This window comes from Culex quinquefasciatus, chromosome 2, assembly GCF_015732765.1.
Source record: "Culex quinquefasciatus strain JHB chromosome 2, VPISU_Cqui_1.0_pri_paternal, whole genome shotgun sequence".
NCBI classification, from domain to species: Eukaryota; Metazoa; Arthropoda; class Insecta; order Diptera; family Culicidae; genus Culex; species Culex quinquefasciatus.
This window is the reverse complement of record NC_051862.1, coordinates 130912684-130936306: the sequence shown is the minus strand read 5'-3', so window position 1 is coordinate 130936306 and position 23623 is coordinate 130912684. Positions and strand designations below refer to the sequence as shown.

The following is a 23623-nucleotide window of genomic DNA, read 5'->3' as shown; positions in this document are numbered from 1 at the left end:
GGTTCAATTCGCGTCTATTTGCATAACCATGGCCACAATCGCACCGTTCCCGGTTCTCCGTACCCCCCAAGTCCGTCCCCGTCACCGTGCTTTTCCCTCCCCGCGGCTTCATTCCCGGCTTTAATATGGTGTAATTTTGTACACGCACGCATATTTAGATCAAACCCCGGGTGTGTAGTCAAGTACGGCCAGAGCTACCGTATCCAGAAGGTCCACTTGTGATGGACACTAGAATGGCACTCGGTTGGATCGGAGACTCGGACCCGGGCCGGGGTGTGTTTGTCTATCGTGCATTGCGTATGGAGTTTTATTTTTCCTGTGAAGGGCAGGAGGGGAGGAAATTACACAGCCCAGATCCAGACCTGGAAAGGATAATAATGGGTGCTACATTTTAAATTGTAATTTCTTGCACAAACAAATGGTGTGAATAGGGGCGAATAATGTCCGGAACCGGCTTTGCAGATTTGGATCGCCGGACACTTTTCAAGTGCGACATATCGGTAAAAAATGCTGCTTTGGAGTGGTTGGAAGCGTTTAGGTCTAGTTACCCGTTACTAGAAGCGTTTAGGTCTAGTCTGATTTAGTCCTGGTTATTTATTTAATCGATATTTCATGATTCAATGTCAGAGTAAAAAAGTAAACCATGCGCACCCACACACAAACAAAAAATTTCTGTAATGACAAAAGTAGCTTACTTTTCAATTAAAAAGTTGCCAAAATTTGCTGAAGGGAAAGTTTTTTTCTTGTTTTAAAAATGAAAACTTTTACTGCTACAGTTTTTGAAAATCTCCTTACTAACTGATTTTAAAGCGGAACGCCTTCGAAGGAGGGTGGTGCGGGTGCGGGACGTGGTCGAGTACTCGAAAAGGACAAGGCCAGCTTCCTGCAGGAACTGCAGCTGTTCACGGTCGGAATGCGTAAAAGGAAGCTTGAGTGTTTTGTGGGGTTTTTGATTGATTTGGTTTGTTTTTGTAGGATGAGAGGCAGGAATGTGGATTCGCACCGGTTGTATTCAGTGGTGCTGGCCCGGGATTGGTGGTTGAAGGTCAATTCGCGCGAGGACCTGGGCGAGATCATCGAGGAGATGGCGCTGCCGAAGCGTTGCGTGAACAACGAGATTGCGTTGAAGAAGATTAATTTCCGGTTTTTGGACAAGTGCGAGAAAGTTAATTTCCACGGTGAGTAGAAGGATCCAACGAAGAGGAGTACGACGAAAAGCGGCATAATCGGAGGTGGTCAGCGCGGGGGTTTACACAGGGGGGCGACATCTATATCTCACTACAGGCAGCTCGCCCGCAGCCAACACAAGTTGTCAACTTCGGCACCAGAACAAAAGGGAAAAGTCAACTTCGGCTCCAGCACAAAAGAACAGCTGTTCGTTACGGAACCAAAACAAAGCAACTGCGCACTGTAAAAAAAAGTGCAAAAACTGCAGGCATAAAATGGAATTAAAGTAATTATTGTTTCTATGTAAAATGTTACCGCAATGTACGTTTAAGAGTTAGTGTATGTATGTGAGGTGATTTTTATATTTTTTTTTTTGCAAAATAAACTACTAAAGTTGGGATTATTAAGCACACATCGGCCGATGACCTCATTTAAAGTTGTACTTTTATCACATGAAACGTTTAACTTAACTACTGTGTAATTTGACTTTTACTAAAGTAATTCTTATAACAAAAATTGAATTATTAAAAAAAGAAATATTTTTGTTTTCACTGTGCGCAGTTTGCGCGCGTTATCAATCTCAATCACCCAAGATGGCTGCCGTTAGCATCCCCCTGGGTTTACAACACCGGTGAGTACACAGAAAAAAATATGTAAATTTACACAGCACGTAATTACTGTTTCTTATGTAAACTCACTCAATGTAATGTTGAAATATGATGTAAAGAGTAAAAAGTCATGGAAATTACTCCAATGTAAATCTAAATCTAATGTAAATCATGAATCTAATGGAAACGTTGAGCATGGAAACTCAAATCTGATGAATTTCTACCCGTGTTCGGCTTCCTGTAAATTCCTATTTAATGTAAATCATATATCCAATGTATTTCTGCCAAACGTTGACTTCAAAACTACCCGAACTAAAAATAGTTATATTTGGTTCTCTTTCTATCGCTCTCATACTTCGCTGGCCCACTGCCTGAGCCTCGACCTGAACAAGTTGATGTTTTAGCCGCTCGTTTATAAAATGCGAAGATGGCTCAGTCGGCAGCGGGTAGCAGCAGTAACACCGAAGATCCTACCCGTCGTCCGTTCGATTCCAGTCCAGCGTTATTCCACTTGGCCGTCGACGAGAAAGCGTCCCCTACCTGTGAAACAACTTTTTAAAATCCGAGATTCCTTTTGCTGCCCGCTTCACTCATTTTAAAATAGAACATAGGCCACACCCTTTTCCTACTGCAATCCAAGTCGAGCTTCTCATTCCCATTGGCCAATCAGAATTAGTTGATTTGAACTAATGTAAATTCCAAAAGTAATGTAAATTCCAAAACTAATGTAAATTTTCAAAACTAATGTAAATTTCCAATGAATCTAATGTAAATTTCCAATGAACCTAATGCAAATATACATCATTTATCATGATACCTTTTGGTACATGATAAATAATGTAAATTTACAGGAATATTTTTTTCTGTGTATTGAGAATGTGTGCAGAGGATAATCAGCCAACTTAACATACTTTCCCTCTCTTTTAGCAACTTCCCGCTCACAAACGCTCACCTCGCGACGGTGCAGCTTCAGCCGAATGGACCTGGACAAAATCGAATTCCATTCCGAGGGGCTCATCAACCCCATGTTCCGAATGCGCTTCCAGGATCGGGAACTCCCCGTTCATGCACTTTACTTCCCAGCCGGGAAACGTCACCCACCCTTCCCGAATCAACGGCCAACTCCTCCAAGACTGTCCTGATTGAGGCCGGAAACGTGACCATCCTGTTCTTTACGCTCGTCGAAACCACCATCTGGAACCGTCCAGCCTGGGGTATTCAGAAGTGACCGGTGGCGTACCGTAAGAATCGGTACAGCTTTGGCTTAGACTCGGATGTTGTCCTACCTTGGGCAGAATCGTTAAATACAATAAACAAAGTTTTTTTTAACATACTGTTTAATTTTTTTTTTATAAAAATCAAGCACATTTTTTTCTGAAATAAGTGTAAAAGAGTTAAACGTTGTGTGGTTTCTTTTCTAATTAAAAGTAAAATACTTTTACCGATACAACGATTTTGTTCGAAAAAATGCATGGTAGTATCAAAAATTTTCCAACTTTTATTTTGAAAAATTTGAACTTTCTACGAATATTCACCAACGCGAACTTTCAATCCAACGAAAGATCTTTTTAAATTTAGAGTATTTTTTCTTTGTGTGCACGTTTATCTGTAGGGTAGCAAAAATAAGGGGGTGCGCATGGTTGCTTAAGATGATTAAATTCCCGAAATTTACAACTTTATTTATTGGCAGGGAACTCACTAAAATTCAATTTTTCCGATCGGAACATGTACAGGGAACTTAAATCTATCATACTTTGACGAAACTGAAGCGTTTACTCAAGTCAATTTCAAAAATATCGAGATTTACTATTCAAGGACAATTAATTATTTAAGAATTTTTCATGTATCTGGATATCCATTAAGATTTGGTCGGATCCAACCCGCTGGCCACGTCTACTCTACACCTTTTGCAATGTGATGTTGCCCAATTCCCAAATTCTATTGCAAAACCCAAAAGGCATCCTTCCACAAGGTGAAATAACGTTAGACCTGCGTCAAAGACGCAAGAGATGCACTTTAATTGAACATTCCAATCTGGCCACAACAACGGGGCCTTTGGTGGCTTCTCAGTCAGTCCACCTTGCAGAGAGAGAACTTCTACCAGCTGATACACAGGTCGTGAGCCTCCAGTTCAGCGCAGATGTATAACAATAATAAAATAAATTACACGATCAAGCATTCACCTGCAAACGGTCTGACCGTCGTCGTCTTCGGCTTGGACCATGAGTGATGCTGACGCTTTTATGTTCAGCAGGACCGACCGTCGTCGTGCGGAGGCTGCACCACTTCTGTCCAACCACGACGCCACCATCAACCGGGGCGAAATGTCTGTGTCAGTCAGTCAGGATCAGCGGCAGAGCTGCAGACTGCACCATTTGGCCAGGGCACAGGGTGGCAACTCAAAGTTTGGAAAAAAATGAAAATTGAGAAGAAGGTCTTTAACTAACCTGCTGAAAATTTGTATTCCTTTTAAGAAAAAAAGGAAAGCTTAAAAAAATGGATTTTACCAGCCACACTGTCCCGTCTTTGACGGCTAAGGCTGCCTGCACCTCGCCAAGACAACCACGACTAAGTTCAATGTGCTCCTTAGTCATCGCAGGCAGTGAGTTGGACCTTCTCCTTGGAGAATGCGGTAATCGTTGTTTGGCAGAGTTATGTAACTGCCTCCTCCTGACGATGGTCTTGTGTGTTATGGCCGCCGCCGTTGCACTTGCACCGACCCAAAGCGTGGTCTTCAAATTTATGGAACCTGTCAGAGAGACGGGGGGACGGGTTGGAGAGCCTTGGCGTGCAGATTTAAGATCTTCAAGGTTCGTTTTAATGGTCGGAGCCGATTCTCCTGGTTTTATGGGCCCGCGTTGTCACTTCTTGACGGAACGTTGGCGTATATTAGTGTTTGTTTTTCCCTCCAGAGTTGGTTTGGCCCGGAGGTTGATGAATCTCTCCCTCACGTTCGTAGACATAACCCAAAGCGGCAGATGCAATTAAGATGATCGATTGTTCGCTATCAGTGCAGCGCTGGGAGTGCTATCAATTACGACAACTGTACGGTTCTGAGTGTGTTCACAGTTTCGAGTTGCACCCGCAATTTAGAGTTGAGTTGCAGAAAAATGAGATGGATTGATTTGTTGACCGAGTTTTTCTATGATCTTCAAACAAAGGAAAGCATTAAATTATGGAAAAAATAAACCTTAAAGTTGACTTGGTTTTCCTCATCATCTCCAGAAATTCACAAACACCTACCCCGTTTTAAAGGATTCAACGAGGCGTACACCCAGAGAGGTGATGTCGCATCGTTGAGCACAAGTGGGGGGAAAAAATCATCCCAACCGAAACGGGTAATCCTGGAAAAAAGGGTGGCGTCCTTTGTGTCCCTTAATGCAGTGCTCCAGGTCAACGCCCGGTTTAGTCGAGCTGAACATGGCTCAGAATTCAACTTTGTTGCATTCAAATCCAGCCAGCACCTTTTCGATGGGAATCGTTTTTGTCCATATAAAGTCGCTGGAATTGCTGGTCATTTGCGCCATCTAATGCGATATTGTCGCCGCTGCCGCACGCAAACGTGAACTATTTGCATAATGGTGCCAATAATCGTGCATTGATCGGTGCTTGTGTGTTGCAGCGTGGGTAGATTAAATCTCAGCGTTCCATAAATTACGACCGTCCAGAGTGGGGTAGGTCAGCAAGTAGCAGCCCACTTTCATTTCCCCGTTTCGGTTCTGGGGCACATTGTAAGAGTTGTGATGGGGAGGTTTGCCAATAGTTGAACGGATGTTGCCCATAAGCATAAACCCAAGTCTGAGACAGTATTTCCCCACAACTCTGTAGCCGGCCTGTGGATATTAAATTCTTAAAATATCAAGTTATTTAAGTAGACCTCTTGCAACTATTGACAAATAGGTCAAGATTTAAAATCTCACTGCATGCAACTAAGTTTACCCGTCAAGTAAACCAAACGAATCTAATCTACATGGTGGCGGTTTAAACTTCTGAAATCTTGAATGGCATCGCATAGATTTTCAGCCCCTTATCGACAACGATTTCATCACCGTAAGTGCTCTCCAGGGTTTGGCACCTCCTAAGACGTCTACCGGCCTCGCAAACCGGTAGTGAGCCACTAACCATTGTACCACCCTAAGCGCATGCACCACACGCCAGTTTAGGATGAAAAAACCAACACCAAACTCCTCTCACAGATTGGCCCGATGAGATTCGAACCAGGAACCCGACTCTTGCGCACAAAACGCCCCCTTAGCCGCAGGTGGTACGCGATATCTGCACACACAGCCGTCTTATTAGAATTTCAATCTTCGCGATCTGCAAAAGGTAATTATCTCGGGCCTCGGATTGCTGCCTTTATTAACCCCAGCTGGGGTAACTTAATTAAGATGATTGAGAGATTTTCCCCTTTCTTGCTCGGCGTAGACGTCAAGTATCGACAGCTCGAATCCCTGGGAGGTCTAGCGAGCGCGGCCGAACCACCTTACACGGAGCGGTTAATGAAATGCACAAAAAAGGTAGTGAAATTTTGCAAGCTGAACAAATTGCTGCACCCGGGGGTTGACTTGCTGGCCCTAAGGGTCAGTGGGTTACTGTCTTGATTTGTGGCTCATTGAAATATGTATTTTCTAAAAAAATGAATTCGTGGATTTTCTGTAAAGCTTTGTAAAGTTGATGAGCACACAGGAGTCAGTTCGGATTTCCTGACAAATTGCGAGCATTTCTTTGATTTTGAATGTTTACTTTTTTTTAAGCATAATTTTTTTTGAGAAACGAGTATTTTTTAGACATCCAAAGTATTTTATTTCGTAGGGGTAATTCTCTACCAACTCACACGAAATCGGAAAAAATGTCCCGACCCCTCTTCGATTTGCGTGAAACTTTGTACTAAGGGGTAACTTTTGTCCCTGATTACGAATCCGAGGTCCGTTTTTTGATATCTCGTGACGGAGGGGCGGCACGACCCCTTCCATTTTTGAACATGCGAAAAAAGGTGTTTTTCAATAATTTGCAGCCTGAAACGCATTGAAAAAAAAAATCACCAAAAAGTTTTAAAAACTTGGCCATTTTCCGTTACTCGACTGTAATTTTTTTTGGAACATGTCATTTTAAGGGAAATTAATATACTTTTTGAATCTATATTGAAGGGTAATTTTTTCATTTAGAACAAAAATTTTCATTTTAAAATTTCGTGTTTTTTCTGACTTTGCAGGGTTATTTTTTAGAGTGTACAAATGTTGTACAAAGTTGTAAAGCAGACAATTACAAAAAAAAATATACATAAACATAAGGGGTTCGCTTATAAACGTCACGAGTGATCGCGATTTTACGAAAAAAAGTTTTGAAAAAGTTACTTTTTGCGTTTCTCTTTGTTTCGTTGTCCGTGTCTGTCGCGGGTGACCATGAACGGCCATGATCGATGACGACCAACTTTTTCAAAACTTTTTTTCGTAAAATCGCGATAACTCGTGATTAGAGGGTGACGACTCTCGAGATTTTCAATTTCCCGGGAATCGAGAGTTGAGTTTTGCCATTTCCCGGGAATTCCCGGGATCCGGGATTTTTTTCAACTAGCCAATAGTGTCAATAACTTAAAAAGAATAGTAAAAAAACGTATCTTTTTGATGAATTCAGATACAATTAATTCATACTAATCCAATGAAATGTAAATTTGAGTAACCTCATTGTTTTAAGGAAAATTTTCTTCATTTAAATGTTTTACCTCAATCCACAAATACAAAATCGTTTCTTGAGCCTTTTTGGGACTCGAAATTGCAGTTTAAAATGAATCTTCATTCGCACATTCACTTCATTCGAGTGATTTTTCAAAAGTTGGACAAACTTGTTGTTGGACTTATTATTAGATTTTTTGAAATTAAAAATATAACTACACAGAAAAAAAAATCATGGTAATATTACATCTGGGAAGGGGTACATCTTTTATGTCAGAAAAAAGGTGTAATTTTACCTCTGGAAATGTGTAATTTTACCACTTTTCTGATATAATGTCACTTTTTCAGTCTAAATTGAGGTAAAATTACATCATAAAAGAGGTAATATTCAACCTTCCAAAATTAAAGCTTCCAAATTTACATTATTTTTTTCTGTGTAATATTACCTCTTATAATTTTCCATTTATGCAATATGGCATTTTTGCAATATGATAAATAACGACACAAAGTAAAAACTTTAAGTTGATTTTTTCCTTCTTAAGATCAACTGTAAATGTTCACAATTAGCGGACACTTACTTTACAAATAATGGCTGATTTTTATTCCCAACATAAATATAATTTAATATGCAAAACACAAAATTACTTATTGACATCAAAAAAGGAAATTACCTCGATACAGCGAAATTGGCTTACCAAGAATTAAAAAAACAAGTTTATGAGTTTTTCTATGGTTGATAGAGGATATGGAAATCAAACTTATCTTGAAAAGGGTTTCTTTCTTAATAATAATAAATATTTCATTCCTGGTGTGTTACTGCTAAGAATGTTTCAAGGTAAACTTTGGGGTCCACATTTTTTGATTACTCTCAATTATAGTTTTTTAATTTTTTAAAAGTTTAAATTTACACTTTTAGAATAAGTAGATTAGAGAAGCATTGGTTTATTCAAATTTGAGAATCGAACATTGAACATCCAATATTCTAAACAATTTTGAATTTTTCAAATGTTTTTTTTCTGATTAAATTTTTAATTTTGGGTCGATATTTGTAAGTAAAAAAATTTCCGGGAGTCTCGACCAAATTTCCCGGGAATCGAGAGATCCAAAAATGGCTGATTTCCCGGGAATTCCCGCTCGTCACCCTCTACTCGTGATGTTTATCAGCAAACCCCTTATGTTTACATATCATTTTTTTGTGATTGTCTGCTCTACAACTTTGTAGAACATTGTTACACTCTAAAATATAACCCTGCAAAATACAAAAAACACGAAATTTTAAAATGATTTTTTTTGTTTCAAATTAAAAATATACCCTTCAGGATCAATGTTGATTCGAAAAATACATTAAATTTCACGAAAAATGACACGTTCCAATTTTTTTTACAGTCAAGTAACGGAAAATGGTGGAATTTTTAAAACTTTTTAGTGTTCTTTTCGATGAAAAATACGTTTTTTCGGAATTCTGAGTACGCCATCAAAAATTTTCAAAAACACCCGTTTTTTTATATGCAACTTTTAAGACATAGAAAAGTAGTGTTTTTAGGATAAAAAAGTAGAACTTTTCAGCATTTGCTCTCAACTCCCGGTGGTTTGTCACTTTTCCGTTTGACACTTTTTTAGTTTCTACCCCGATGGTTTGACAAAGTCAAAGTAAAAAGTGACGAACTGTCACTTTTTACACGGGACTCACACATACTATCAAACCAAACGTATGGAAGTGTGATTAAGCTCCGTGTAAAGAGGATGTCAAATTAAAAAGTGACCCCGCTCGTTTGACACTAATTACTGTCAAATCATCGGGGTTTCAGTGTATTTTCAAAAGTTTTACTTTTCGATTCAATATTTTTGGTTAAGAAAAGTAGGCTAGAAAATATATTTTAGATCAGGCCTGCCCAACGTACGGCCCGCGGGCTGGATCCGGCCCGTGAAGCCATTTTATCCGGCCCTCGACTGCATTTCAAAATAGTTCTATCAATGGCCCTTAAGGCAGTTAATGAAATATTCGATAAGTTAATTTAGAGTTTAGATTAAAAAAAACTAAAGATCAAATTTTCACATATTTTCAAAAAAATAATTGAGAAAATTTAGCTGTTATTTTATGCTTTAGCAATGTTTTTATTTCAAATTCAAACATTCTTTATGTTTGAATTTAGTTATTATCTTTTCTATATTGATGTTTTCATAATCAATAATTAAATTGAAAACTAGAAAAAGACAGCAGAATTAACAATTTCGTTAAATTGTTAAATGTACGATAACAAACTTGATTGTTGTACAGAATAATTTTAATATTGAATTTCTTACAATGTTGAATGTGTTTACTTCAAATTTTAGTTTTTCTGTCCTGAGCCATTTTATTCAAATTGATTTGTATTTAAAATGAGTAAGAAAAAAACGATGCAGTTTTTATAAAACTTAGCTTAAAAAAGCAAATTATTCATACAGATAACGGAGTTCGCTGCAAATATTTTTGAAGTATTGAAAAATCTCTCAAAACAGCAAAAAAAATTTTTTACTGAATTTCAATTAATTGAAGAAACATTAAGAAAAACCTTTTTAAATTTTGTGTGTGTTTCAAATCATTTTAAATTATTGTGTAAGATATTTGCAAAAAATTGCACAATAGAGCAAAAAGTGTTTTTTTGTAAAGAAGATTTGAATCCAAATTTCGTTTTAATCAATTCTTTTTATTATTTAATTTTAATTTTAAATGGTATTTTTGTTTTTCTTTCTTATAATCGAGGTAAAGGAATCTCATTTGCAATACTAGTTTTTTTATTTGATTATTTTTAAATGATCTGATGAATATAATGTTATGATTTTTTTTTGCATTTTCAACTTTTATTAAACATTAGTTCCGGCCCGCCACTGCTTCAGAAAAATCAGATCTGGCCCGCAAGGCCAAAAGGTTGGGCACCCCTGTTTTAGATGTTCAGAATATGTCGTAAAATTTGATCTAAGTAGCATGCCTTTTATCGGATGGGGAAGTCAAACGTCGGTCCATTTGCGTAAAAGAGGTTTTGGGTGACTCACCACACATAACCTTCGGCCGCCTAGAAATGAGCAGAATCTTGCAACAGAGCCCACAAAAGACCCGGGGGTCGTTAAAGTGGATTGCTTTACTTCTTGCTTTTTGCATAGAAGGTTGGACCTATGGTTGTTAAGATACAGCGGATAAAAGAAAATCAAACAGGAAAATTTAGGTTTTCAAAGCCTCACCCAAAAAGCTCCCCTATTTACTAATGCCAATTTATAAGCATTATACGGTCCAATTTTCAATATTAAAATGTACAACTTTTTTCCGATCTTCTCGAAAGTAACATTCAGAAAATTATGAATCAAGTTGAACATTTCAAAAGGGCGCAGTATTAAATATTTGTCCTTTTTGAAAAAATAATAAAAAATGCTAAAATTGACCGATTTCGTAGATATTGCCGGTATATAAAAAACACTATTAACTAAAAAACATCACTTAAAATCAGGAACAACTCGGATCGTTTTGCACTTTTTAACAAGTTAAACTGAATTGAATTTCCAACAAGATTCTCACACTTGGACAAATAATTTAATTAGAAAAACAGACATTCTTTAGAGTCGTATAATTTAGCATATTTTACAAATTGAAATATCACATTCGATAAAGATATTGTGTAAAGCTCTGTAATGATGATGATTGAGCACACCAATGTCGCGAAAATTTCAATATATTAATATTTATTTTTTTGAATTTTATTATTTTTCACTTCTCTGCCTACATCAACACCCTTTCCTCGCTTAGTTTGCGAAATTTTCTACCCAACCACTTTTGGGAAGCAAAACTCTCAACAATGTCGACAGGTGGGTGGTCTTCTCCGGGAAAAGAGTTTTCTTCCATCCCAAAGCCAATGCCGCTGCTGATGATGATTAAGTGTACGGGGGCCTGTACCGGCCGAGCTTGTTTCATCACCCGGGTCATTGGCCGCCACCATCCAGGGCCGTTCGAGCCAGGATCAAGATGATGAATGATGGGTGTTTACTTTGGCGGGCAAGTAATTGGCGCCCGCGCGCGCGTAAATTATCCCTCCCTGCGTGGTGGGTTGGCAAAAGCAGCGATTTGTCAACTCTGCACCGTTTAGTTCGGACTAAGGTCGAGGTCCACGGATTGTGACTCACGGTTAAGATCAACGGGGGATGCGTGCATACCTGCAAGAAAAATGAGAGAGAGAGGGAAAAAGGGAACGAATTAGCAAAAAAGTAGTCAACAGTGTCTAACTAGTTGGGTGTATTTAAATAATGGAAAACATTCTCACAATTATATGGCTAGGATTGTATCGCGCAAGCGATACATGAACAACAATTGCGTTAAGGTTGGGACTCGTAGGGAGGCCTATCATTAGATCGTTTTGCACTCGACAGGCCCAATCTCTGGAACACAATCTTCCTGTCTGGCGTCAACGCGCAAGTCAAAGCAGGGGTGTGAGGGGGTATGCACCAACATTCCATCACCCAAACCGTTTTTCCCATTGTTGTGCGTTCTATTTCCCGTCACAAACACACATCGGGCAAACTCCACCGCCGTGGTGGTAGGTTGTTATGTAATTTATGATAAGCATATTCGTGAATACTTAATACCTGGGCCCAGGTTTCGCCCGGCGTGGCATCCAATTAGAGCAATGTGATAATCGGAACTAGGCGTTGTTCTTGTTGTTGAGAGCTGTGTAGTAGATCTGGTTGTGTGAGATGTGACTATAAAGTGAGACTTTTCTTGTCTAGTTGGCACCTTGATAAAGCCCGAGAGTCGGTGTTACCATTCAATCATTTTTAATGATTATGTACAGTCATCCCACATATTCGGAACACCCACAAATTCGGAACACTTTTATGATAATTTGTCAATAGCATGCCAAAAGTAGCTTTTCTGTCGATCTTACTATTTTTAGAACCTTCATTTGGACATTATCTTGCTATTTCACTAGTAAAAGAAGTACTTTTTGAACAAAAACCTTCATTCCAAGACTATTTTGTCCAGAGCAGCAAAACATTGCCTCCAAATGGCCTGTTTCATAATTGTGGGATGTTATTGTGCCTCCCACAAGTGTGGAACACCTGAATTTAACTGATATTTTCACAACAAAGTTATCAAACCATGTATAAAACATCACTAAGCTTGAGTTTCATTGGATTCAGTGTGTGAAGTCATTGTTTGGTAATAAATATGTACTCCTGAAGAGATCCAAAGTTTGTTTACATTCGTAAGAAAAAAGTGTTCCGAATTTGTGGATTTCAAGGGTCAAAGTAATTCTTCAAAAACTTCATATAAAAGTTAAAATTTGCAGATGTTCGATACAGCATTCGAAAGATCGTAAGAAAAGCTTTCAAATGAAGTTAAAAGCGAAACATCAAGTTCAATTATCGATGTGCTATAATTTTTTGAACATTGGCCGATCTGGAAACCGTTCCGAATATGTGGGATGACTGTACGGGTTGATTTCTGCGTTCATGCGTAATTTGATTTTCAGATTGTGCAGTTATGCAATTTTGCTCAACTTGTTTGAATAATCAAAATTCCAAGTCTTTCCAAGATAATAAGATGTGATCGATCAGTTTTCAAATCTTTACCATAAATCGAGTTAAGATGAAAGGACAGTTTTTGCACGAGGTTTTTGGGATAATTATTAAAATTAAAGTGGCAAATAAAAACCAAGTAACATTTTCCAGTGTGTTAATCTATAAGCTGAAGGATTATCTCAGCAACTGGATCCAAGCGATGAAAAATGGTTGCCATAATTTGCACTAACAGAATCAACGAGCTATCCAGACGTATCGTACGCGAAAGAGTATCGTACAGGTCTGCAACAGCAGGTAACTCCCACTACCGAGTGCTCGGAGAGCAATTCCAGGCGTACAAGGAAAAGTGACTTCCAATTCAACCCCAATCGTCGTCGTTCGTTTTCCATTAAGTATCGATTTTCCTCTCCGCACTCTTTTTTTCAGCTCAGAAGCGTGGTTGATAAATTGCTATTGAAAGTGCATAAATAATCTATGAATAATATTTAATTTGTTGCTTTTGCCGCGCGCTTACTAACCTTATAATTCACTTCCAATTACCTATTCTCTTCGCGCACAGGTCTACTCGATCTGGTCTTGGCTTGTAAACTTGGGCAGGTTTAGGCCACGATCGTAATCGCCTGGATCCGTGCCTCGCAGAATTGGCGACCGGCAGACTCCGGTTGACGATGGGGCGGAACCGATACATGCTCAGAAGGTTCATATTTCACCAGAGACTGCATGGATGTGGAATGCGCCGGTCGAGGCCACGTCCAGCAAGTATTTGGTGGGACGGTAATTTGTTTGATTTATTTTTTTGTGTACAGTTTGGTGCTTATGCAACTGCAAACCTGCAGAAATTAACTGACTAAGTTGTAAATAATTAGACCCGAGACCAGCGTGAGTACAAACTTCGCATCGTTTTTCGCAACAACCATGCAAATAAGGCGTCTAATAGGCAAATCTTGCAAATAAAGACGCCATTCAGCCGCCATCTTGCACGCTAATCGAAGAAGGTCATCTTCAGTGACAGATTTTAAGGTTCAGCTCCGCTCAGCTCAAACGAATCTTCTGCAGTTTCAAGTTCTATACCGGTGGCACCCACCTCCATCCATTAGATCCGATCAACCAGCGCGGTAGATTGAATTTACGCCAAACTAATGACGCTGGAAGACACGTGTTCTGTCGGAGGGGGGTTCGCCAGAGTCGTGACGGTGGAGTTAAGCCCGCTCGCGCGCCAAAATCCGCTCGAACCACGCGCGCGGGCGCATAAACTAGGGCCTTAATGTGGTACGGTAAAACGTCGGTAGTTTGACAACGTTAGGTTTAGAATCATAACAACAATCGTTGTCGCTCCATCGAGGTGCTGGCCAAAGTACCCCCAGAACCCAGGGAGGAGTTACGGTGTGGGGGGAAGGGTCAGGAGACACTTTGGCTGCTGTATTTGTTCCAAAGTGCGCGGGAGCGAATGATTGAAAGGAAAACTGACTTATGAATGCAATTATTTTGAATGTGCATACCGCGGCAATTATGCGGAACGACACGCCGAGGTCGCGTCGCGTACGGAGTTGCATTGAGTTTTTTGGGGTGTGTGTACTCCACGTATCGGAAAGAGGCTAGGGTATCTCGGATGGAAGTATGGGAGCAATTTGCTGTCACATTTGTGAGCCAGTGTTGCCAGGGGAATCAACAAGCTGGATTGGGGAAAATACGTTCCCTTTGATAGAAATTTCGGTATTATCTCGATTATGATCTTAGGATGAGACTCAACTATACAAACATCTGTGACATTTTCTATTTAAATTTAAGTACATTTACTTATTTGTTTTTTTTTCATTACAAAAAAAATTTCAACATTGATCAAGTGGCAGGGGTTGTTTACACATTTTGAAAACTAAGGTTAATTTCAGGGATTTAAAACACCCAAGGAAATAAAAGCACAATTGTACTTAAGTCTAAGTAAATGTGCTAACACCGTGTTGTAAGAGAGGCGGTCTAATCAATCAAATATAGGTTCTAATCGTATCACGCGAGCGCATCCATTCAGATTTTACTACACTAATAGATTGTAAACGACTGCCGTTTCGTGTAAAGCTATCGATAATCAATATTTTTTTTAAGCTTTACCAACTCCATTGAACAATAAAAGCGTGATATGTTTGCAAAAAGTTTCGGATCTATCTGAGCATTTGATGGCCGTTTCTAGATGCAAAAATAGTTGATTTGAGGAAAATTAGCTTAAATAATGCAGTCATGATTTGCCTAAATAAATTATCAAAATCAAATTTACGACTCGAATACTTCAAACTTACGTGAAATTTCTTGAGGATTCCGAATATGTAAAAATTGAGACCAAAAAGTGTCGTCTTCTTGGGCTACAGGGCAAAATTTGAAGTTGTAAAACGTTTGTTGTAGAAAAATCGTAAATCTATGAGAAAAACAGCGATTGGCCAAAACGTTAATTCCATAGGCTTATAATCCATCTTTTGATCCATGGGAGTACGGGTGTTGGAGGCTGTTGCAAAAAGATATTGGGGTTTTAAAAATATCAATTTATAACAGTAATTTGCAGAAGCTATGAGAAAAAGTCAAACCAATCTCGGATGTCTATAGCTCATTTTAAAGTGCTTTAAATGACCTTTCAAATGCATCTAAGAGAGTTGGAATTGATGAAGTTTTACGGAAATGCGAGCAATTTTATTATTTTTCATGTTTTTTGGACCTCAAACTACTACAGCCAAGCCCCGGTTTTGCACGCCTTGGTTTTGCACTGCCCCGGTTTTGATTCGTACAGCTGCCTCGGCCAGTAATGTTTTTATTACATTCGAAATGTATGAAAACATCCCGATCGTTTGATACCCATATTGTAAAAACGGAAATTTTGATTATTTTTTCGAAAATACGTAGTTTTGTGAAAACGGAAATTTTGATTATTTTTTCGAAAATACGTAGTTTGTGAAAATTTTGAGTATTTTCAAAAAAAAAAAAAGTTATTACATTCGAAATGAATGAAAAAATCCTGATCGTTTGATAGCCATATTGTAAAAACTGAAATTTTGGGTATTTTTTTCGCAAATACGTAGTTTTGTGAAAATTTTGAGTATTTTTAAAAAATGTTGTTATTACAATCAAAATGTATGAAAATATCCTGATCATTTGATACCCATATAGCAATTACAATATATTTTTGGTTTCTTTAGAGAAAAAAATGCATTTTCAAAATACAGGAAAAATCCGTATTTTTGTGAAAATTTTAATGGATAGCTGACATCATCCCGATACCAAAACACTATAATATTTTTATGTTTGCATGATTTTTCAACGATTATAGCCAATGTCTCACATATAGCCAGAATTCCATAAGTTCTGTACCTCGGTTATGCACGCCTCGGTTTTGCATCCCCCATATGCGGTGCTAAACCGAGGCAAGTCTGTATGCCCGTTTTACCCCACTTCCCTTTGTCGTAGAGCGCTCATATCTGGCATGAGTTCATCTCATGTATAGACAAACAAACGCTGGAAGTTTAATCCAAATCGGAGCACATCGATACGACCTGTTACCAGACATGCATCGGCACTAAGAGCTCTTCTTAACGGCACTCAGCTAGTTCCACATGGCATTTTTTTAAGTAATACTATGCTTGTTGCCAGGCAAAAACCTCTTGTTTTTGGCATGAATAATGTGTAGAAAACATTGGTTCATTCGGAAAAACGATTTAGCGATATTTTCATGGTAATGTTCTCTTAAGCTCATTAAAAGAACTTCTTAAAAGCTCTTTGAGTGCGCTTAAAGGTTCATATGCTATATCTCACTTGGTTTTCAAAATTAATTCTCAGGGTCTTCGGGAGCCTTAAAGATTAGCGTAATTAGTGTACTCTAATCACTGGCACAACATGCTGGGCATCATCTACGCGAAATGCCAAACAAGTTCTTCTAAAAGAGGAGTTAGAGCGGATGCATGTCTGCCTGTTACACATTGGTGAAAAACTCGCTCTTTAAATACATTCCCCTGCGTATAAAATATTTTTTAGCATGTTTAGATGAATCAAGAAAATCTTTTGAATTTTAAAAATAATAATTTTGATATCTTAATTAATGATTTTCAGCGCGTAGTTATTTGAAAATATTAGTATCAGTGAAATATTGATTTGAAACTCAACCATTCCACAAGCAAGTGAGTCATTCTTTTTGTTGTGTTCTCGCACGGAACAAAATCTGGTCGTTGGATCCGAAAAATATTTGCGACGAATTCGAAAACATTGGAAGTTTCCGAAATCATCGAAAATGTTTGCGATATTGGAAAAAATGTTTTCGATATTGAAGCAAAAAGTTTGCAAAATCGCAAACACCATGCTTGCGGCGCATTTTTTTGCCAAGTCCGCCGCAGCCAATGCGTTACGCTGTCAAGATCAGCTGTTCGCATCTTTCGCAAAAAGTAAACATACAGCAAACCAAACCTGTTTTTATTTCATTTCGTTGAGTGTCGCAGCAGGTCCACCTGCTGCTGAGCGGCGTTTTGCACCGGAAACAGTTCCGGAACGGACAAATCTTCAAGGGTTTGGTTCTCGCGGTGGTGCCAGTGAGAGCCACGGAGGACGCGGACGAGGCCGTGGTCGCGGCAAGCAAAATTAATGGATTCCAGTGCCCAAGCTGGGTCGTCTGGTGCGCGATGGCAAGATCCGCACCCTGGAGGAGATCTACCTGTACTCGCTCCCGATTCTGAGCCGCTCGTTCAAGGACAAATGTGCTGAAGATCATGCCTCCAAAAGCAGACTCGTGCCGGTCAGTGTACCCGTTTCAAGGCGTTCGTCGCCATCGGTGACTCCAACGACCACATTTGTCTCGGCGTCAAGTGCAGCAAGGAAGTGGTCACTGCCATCCGCGGTGCCATTATCCTGGCCAAGCTGTCGGTCATGCCAGTTCACCGTGGTTACTGGGGCAACAAGATCGGCAAGCCCCACACCGTGCTCTTCAAGGTCTTTGGCATGTACGGTTCCGTCCTGGTACGCTTCAATCCGGTTCTCAGTGATACCGGCATTGTGCCGGCCCCGGTCCCGAAGAAGCTGCTCCAGATGGCCGGTATCGAGGATTGCGTCGGAGTCACGAAACCAGAAATCCGGGTCACCAGCTACACCAATCTCTCCGGCGGTTCTACAGCCATGTTACGCTGAAAGTGATTCAAGAAACTGGGATGCCGGTTCCAAATTTCGATCTGAATAGTTCAGTCCGGATAAAAGTAATCAGACTAAGGTTAGTGTCCAATTTTGGCAAAGCTTTCAAACAAAACTCAAAAGCTTCTTTCCAATTCCAGCCGGCGGAACTTGCCACCTCATCTTTACATTTCCGACAATGATTGACACGGATGTCCGGTATCTTTAAGCCTTGCTAAGCGATTCGAGCTTGGCCGGAGCATCGTTGATGGAGGCCCACAGCCATACTTCAACAGTATTAGCCATTGCGTACAAAAATACAAAAATACGAAAAATATAAAAATACAAAAATACAAAAATACGAAACATATAAAATACAAAAATACAAAAATACAAAAATACAAAAATACAAAAATACAAAAATACAAAAATACAAAAATACAAAAATACAAAAATACAAAATACAAAAATACAAAAATACAAAAATACAAAAATACGATAAATACAAAAAAAAAATACAAAAATACAAAAATACAAAAATACAAAAATACCAAAAAACAAAAATACAAAAATACAAAAATACAAAAATACAAAAAAAAAAAATACAAAAATATAAAAATACAAAAATACAAAAATAAAAAATATAAAAAATACAAAAATACAAAAATACAAAAATACAAAATACAAAAATACAAAAAAGAAATACAAAATACAAAAAACAAAAACAAAAATACAAAAATACAAAAATACAAAAATACAAAAATACAAAAATACAAAAATACAAAAATACAAAAATACAAAAATACAAAAATACAAAAATACAAAAATACAAAATACAAAAATACAAAAATACAAAAATACAAAAATACAAAAAACAAAAATACAAAAATACAAAATACAAAAATACAAAAATACAAAAATACAAAAATACAAAAATACAAAAATACAAAAATACAAAAATACAAAAATACAAAAATACAAAATAAAAATAAAAATAAAAAATACAAAAATACAAAAATACAAAAATACAAAAATACAAAAATACAAAATACAAAAATACAAAAATACAAAAATACAAAAATACAAAAATACAAAAAATACAAAAATACAAAAATACAAAAATACAAAAATACAAAAATACAAAAATACAAAAAATACAAAAATACAAAAATAAAAATACAAAAATACAAAAATACAAAAATACAAAAATACAAAAATACAAAAATACAAAAATACAAAAATACAAAAATACAAAAATACAAAAATAAAAATACAAAAATACAAAATACAAAATACAAAATACAAAAATACAAAAATACAAAAATACAAAAATACAAAAAATAAAAATACAAAAATACAAAAATACAAAAATACAAAAATACAAAAATACAAAAATACAAAATACAAAAATACAAAATACAAAAATACAAAAATACAAAAATAAAAATACAAAATACAAAAAAACAAAAATACAAAAATACAAAAATATAAAAATACAAAAATAAAAATTCAAAATTACAAAAATAAAAATAAAAATACAAAATACAAAAATACAAAAATACAAAATACAAAAAATACAAAAAAATACAAAAATACAAAATACAAAAATACAAAAATACAAAAATACAAAATACAAAAATACAAAAATACAAAATACAAAAATACAAAAATACAAAAATACAAAAATACAAAATACAAAAATAAATACAAAAATACAAAAATACAAAATACAAAATACAAAAACAAAAATACAAAAATACAAAAATACAAAATACAAAAATACAAAAATACAAAAATACAAAATACAAAAATACAAAAATACAAAAATACAAAAATACAAAAATACAAAAATACAAAAATACAAAACTATAAAAATACAAAAATACAAAATACAAAAATACAAAAAACAAAAATACAAAAATACAAAAATACAAAAATACAAAAATACAAAAATACAAAAAAAAAAAATACAAAATACAAAAATACAAAAAAAATACAAAAATACAAAATATAAAAATACAAAATACAAAAATACAAAAATACAAAAATACAAAAATACAAAAATACAAAAATACAAAAATAAAAATAAAAAATACAAAAATACAAAAATACAAAAATACAAAAATACAAAAAAATACAAATACAAAAACAAAAATACAAAAATACAAAAATACAAAAATAAAAAATACAAAAATAAAAAAAATACAAAAATACAAAAATACAAAAATACAAAAATACAAAAATACAAAAATACAAAAATACAAAAATACAAAAATACAAAAATACAAAAATACAAAAACAAAAATACAAAAATTAAAAATACAAAAATACAAAATTACAAAAATACAAAAATACCAAAATTTATAATTTAGAATTTTAGAATTTAAGATTTTTAAAATTTTAGAATTTTAGAATTTTAGAATTTAAGAATTTTAGAATTTTAGAATTTTAGAATTTTAGAATTTTAGAATTTTAGAATTTTAGAATTTTAGAATTTTAGAATTTTTTTAGATTTTAGAATTTTAGAATTTTAGAATTTTAGAATTTTGAATTTTAGAATTTTAGAATTTTAGAATTTTAGAATTTTAGAATTTTAAATTTAGAACCCTGATTTTAACCTAGAATTTTAGAATTTTAGAATTTTAGATTTTAGAATTTTAAATTTTAGAATTTTAGATTTTAGAATTACAGAATTTAGATTCCTAAATTTTAGAACCTTAGAATTTAGAAATTTTAGATTTTAGATTTTAAATTTTAAATTCCAGAATTTTAAATTAGAACTAAATTTTAGAATTTTGAATTCCAGATTCTTTTAGAATTTTAAATTTTAAATTTTAGAATTAGAACTTGATTTTAGAATTTTTAGAATTTTAGAATTTTAGAATTTTAGAATTTAGAATTCTAGAATTTTAGAATTTTGAGAATTTTAGAATTTTAGAATTTAGAATTTTAGATTTTAGAATTTTAGAATTTTTTTTGAATTTTAGATTTTAGAATTTTAGAATTTTAGAATTTTAGAATTACTTAAATTTTAGAATTTTAGAATTTTAGATTTTAGAATTTTTAGAATTTTAGAATTTTAGAATTTTAGAATTTTAGAATTTTAGATTTTAGAATTTAGAATTTTAGAATTTTAGAATTTTAGAATTTTAGAATTTTAGATTTTAAATTTTGTTACTTAGATTCCAGAATTTTAGAACTTTAAATTTTAGAATTTTAGAATTTTAACCTTTTAGAATTTTAGAATTTTAGAATTTAGAATTTTACTTTAGAATTTTAGAATTTTAAATTTTAGAATTTTAGAATTTTTAGAATTTTAGAATTTTAAATTTTAGAATTTTAGAATTAAATTTTAAATTTTAATTTTAGAATTTTAGAATTTTAAATTAGTTAAATTTTAGAATCCAGAATTTTAGAATTTTTAGAAATTTTGAATTTTAGAATTTTAGAATTTTAGAATTTTAGAATTTTAGAATTTTAGAATTTTAAATTTTAGAGAATTTTAGAATTTTAAATTTTAGAATTTTAGAATTTTAGAATTTTTAGAATTTTAGAATTTTAAATTTTAGAATTTTAGAATTTTAGAATTTTAAATTTTAGAATTTTTAAATTTTAAATTTTAGAATTTTAAATTTTAGAATTTTAAATTTTAGAATTTTAGAATTTTAAATTTTAGAATTTTAGAATTTTAGAATTTTAAATTTTAGAATTTTAAATTTAGAATTTTAAATTTTAGAATTTTAAATTTTAGAATTTTAAATTTTAAATTTTAGAAAATTAGAATTTTAAATTTTAGAATTTTAGAATTTTAGAATTTTAGATTTTAGAATTTTAGAATTTTAGAATTTTAGAATTTTAGAATTTTAGAATTTTAGAATTTTAAATTTTAGAATTTTAAATTTTAAATTTTAAATTTTAGAATTTTAGAATTTTAGAATTTTAGAATTTTAAATTTTAAATTTTAGAATTTTAGAATTTTAGAATTTTAGAATTTTAGAATTTTAAATTTAGAATTTTAGAATTTTAGAATTTTAGAATTTTAGAATTTTAGAATTTTAGAATTTTAGAATTTTAGAATTTTAGAATTTTAGAATTTTAGAATTTTAGAATTTTAAAATTTTAGAATTATAGAGAATTATGAAATAATAGAGAATTTTAGAGATATTAAGAGAATTTTAGAGATTTTTTAAAATTTAAGAAAATTTTAGAGATTTTTAGAGAATTGTAAGAGAATTTCAGAGAATTTTACAGAAATTTAGAGAAATTTAGAGAAATTTAGAGAATTTTAGAGAATTTTAAAGAAATTTTTAGAATTTTTAAGAATTTTTAAGAATTTTAGAGAATTTTGAGAAATTCAAGAATTTTTGATAATTTTGAGAATTTTAAGTTTTTTAGAGTTTTAGAAAATTTTAGAGGATTTTAGAGAATTTTAGAGAATTTTACAGAAATTTAGAGAAATTTAGAAAAATTTAGAGAATTTTAAAGAATTTTTAGATATTTTAGAATTTTTAAGAATTTTTAAGAATTTTTGATAATTTTAAGAATTTTGAGAATTTTAGAAGTTATTTGAGAATGTTAGAGAATTTTAGAGAATTTTTAGATATTTTAGAGAATTTCGGAGAATTTGAGAGTACTTTTGATAATTTTGATAAGTTTTGATAATTTTGATAATTTTTGATAATTTTGATAATTTTGATAATTTTTGATAATATTTAAGATTTTTGAGAATTTTAGAAAATTTTAGATAACATTTTAGATTTTTGAGAATTTTAGAAAATTTTGATGTTTTTGAGAATTTAGAGATTTTTGAGAATTTTGGATATTTTTAGAGAAATTTAGAGAATTTTTAACAATTTTTGTTTATTTTTGAGAATTTTGAGAATTTTAGAAAATTTTAGACAGTTTTAGAGAATTTTAGAGAATTTTAGCGAACTTTATAGAATTTTGAGAATTTCAGAGATTTTAGAGAATTTTAGAGAATTTTAGAGAATTTTAGAGAATTTTAGAGAATTTTAGAGAATTTTGGAGAATTTTAGAGAAATTTAGAGAATTTTAGAGAATTTTAGAGAGTGTTATAGAGTTTAAGAAAATTTTAGAGAATTTTAGAGAAATTTAGAAAAATTTAGAGAGTTTTAGAGAATGTTGGAGAATTTTAGAGAATTTTAGAGAATTTTAGAGAATTTTAGAGAATTTTATTGAATTTTGAAAATCTTAGAGAATTTTAGAGAATTTTTAGATTTTTGATTTTTTTAATTTTAGAGACTTTTAGAGATTTTAAGAGAATTTTAGAAAATTTAGAGAATTTTAGAAAAATTTAGAGAAATCTAGAGAATTTTAGAGAATTTAAGAGAATTTCAGAGAATTTTGGAGAATTTTAGGAGAATTAAGGAGAATTTTAGAGAATTTATAAGAATTTTTGATAATTTTTGAGATTTTTTGAAGTTTTTTGAGAATTTTTGAGAATATTAGAAAAATTTTGAATATTTTAGAGAATTTCGG

At 33.8% G+C, this 23623-nt stretch overlaps 2 protein-coding genes and 1 pseudogene across 2 annotated transcripts in view; 1 reads left to right on the top strand and 2 right to left on the bottom strand.

Annotated features, from left to right (window-relative positions):
• Positions 1 to 23623, bottom strand: part of LOC6031968 (ski oncogene) — a 281458-nt gene that overhangs the window by 49147 nt on the left and 208688 nt on the right. The window lies entirely within an intron of this gene.
• LOC119767484 overlaps positions 11199 to 23623 on the bottom strand; it is a 170741-nt gene continuing 158316 nt past the window's right edge. The window contains exon 3 of the mRNA XM_038256189.1: positions 11199 to 11629. Within this exon, the coding sequence (XP_038112117.1) occupies positions 11399 to 11629 (231 nt within the window). The 3' untranslated portion in view covers positions 11199 to 11398. The remainder of the gene's footprint in view (positions 11630 to 23623) is intronic.
• Positions 17182 to 18442, top strand: LOC6034297 (annotated as a pseudogene).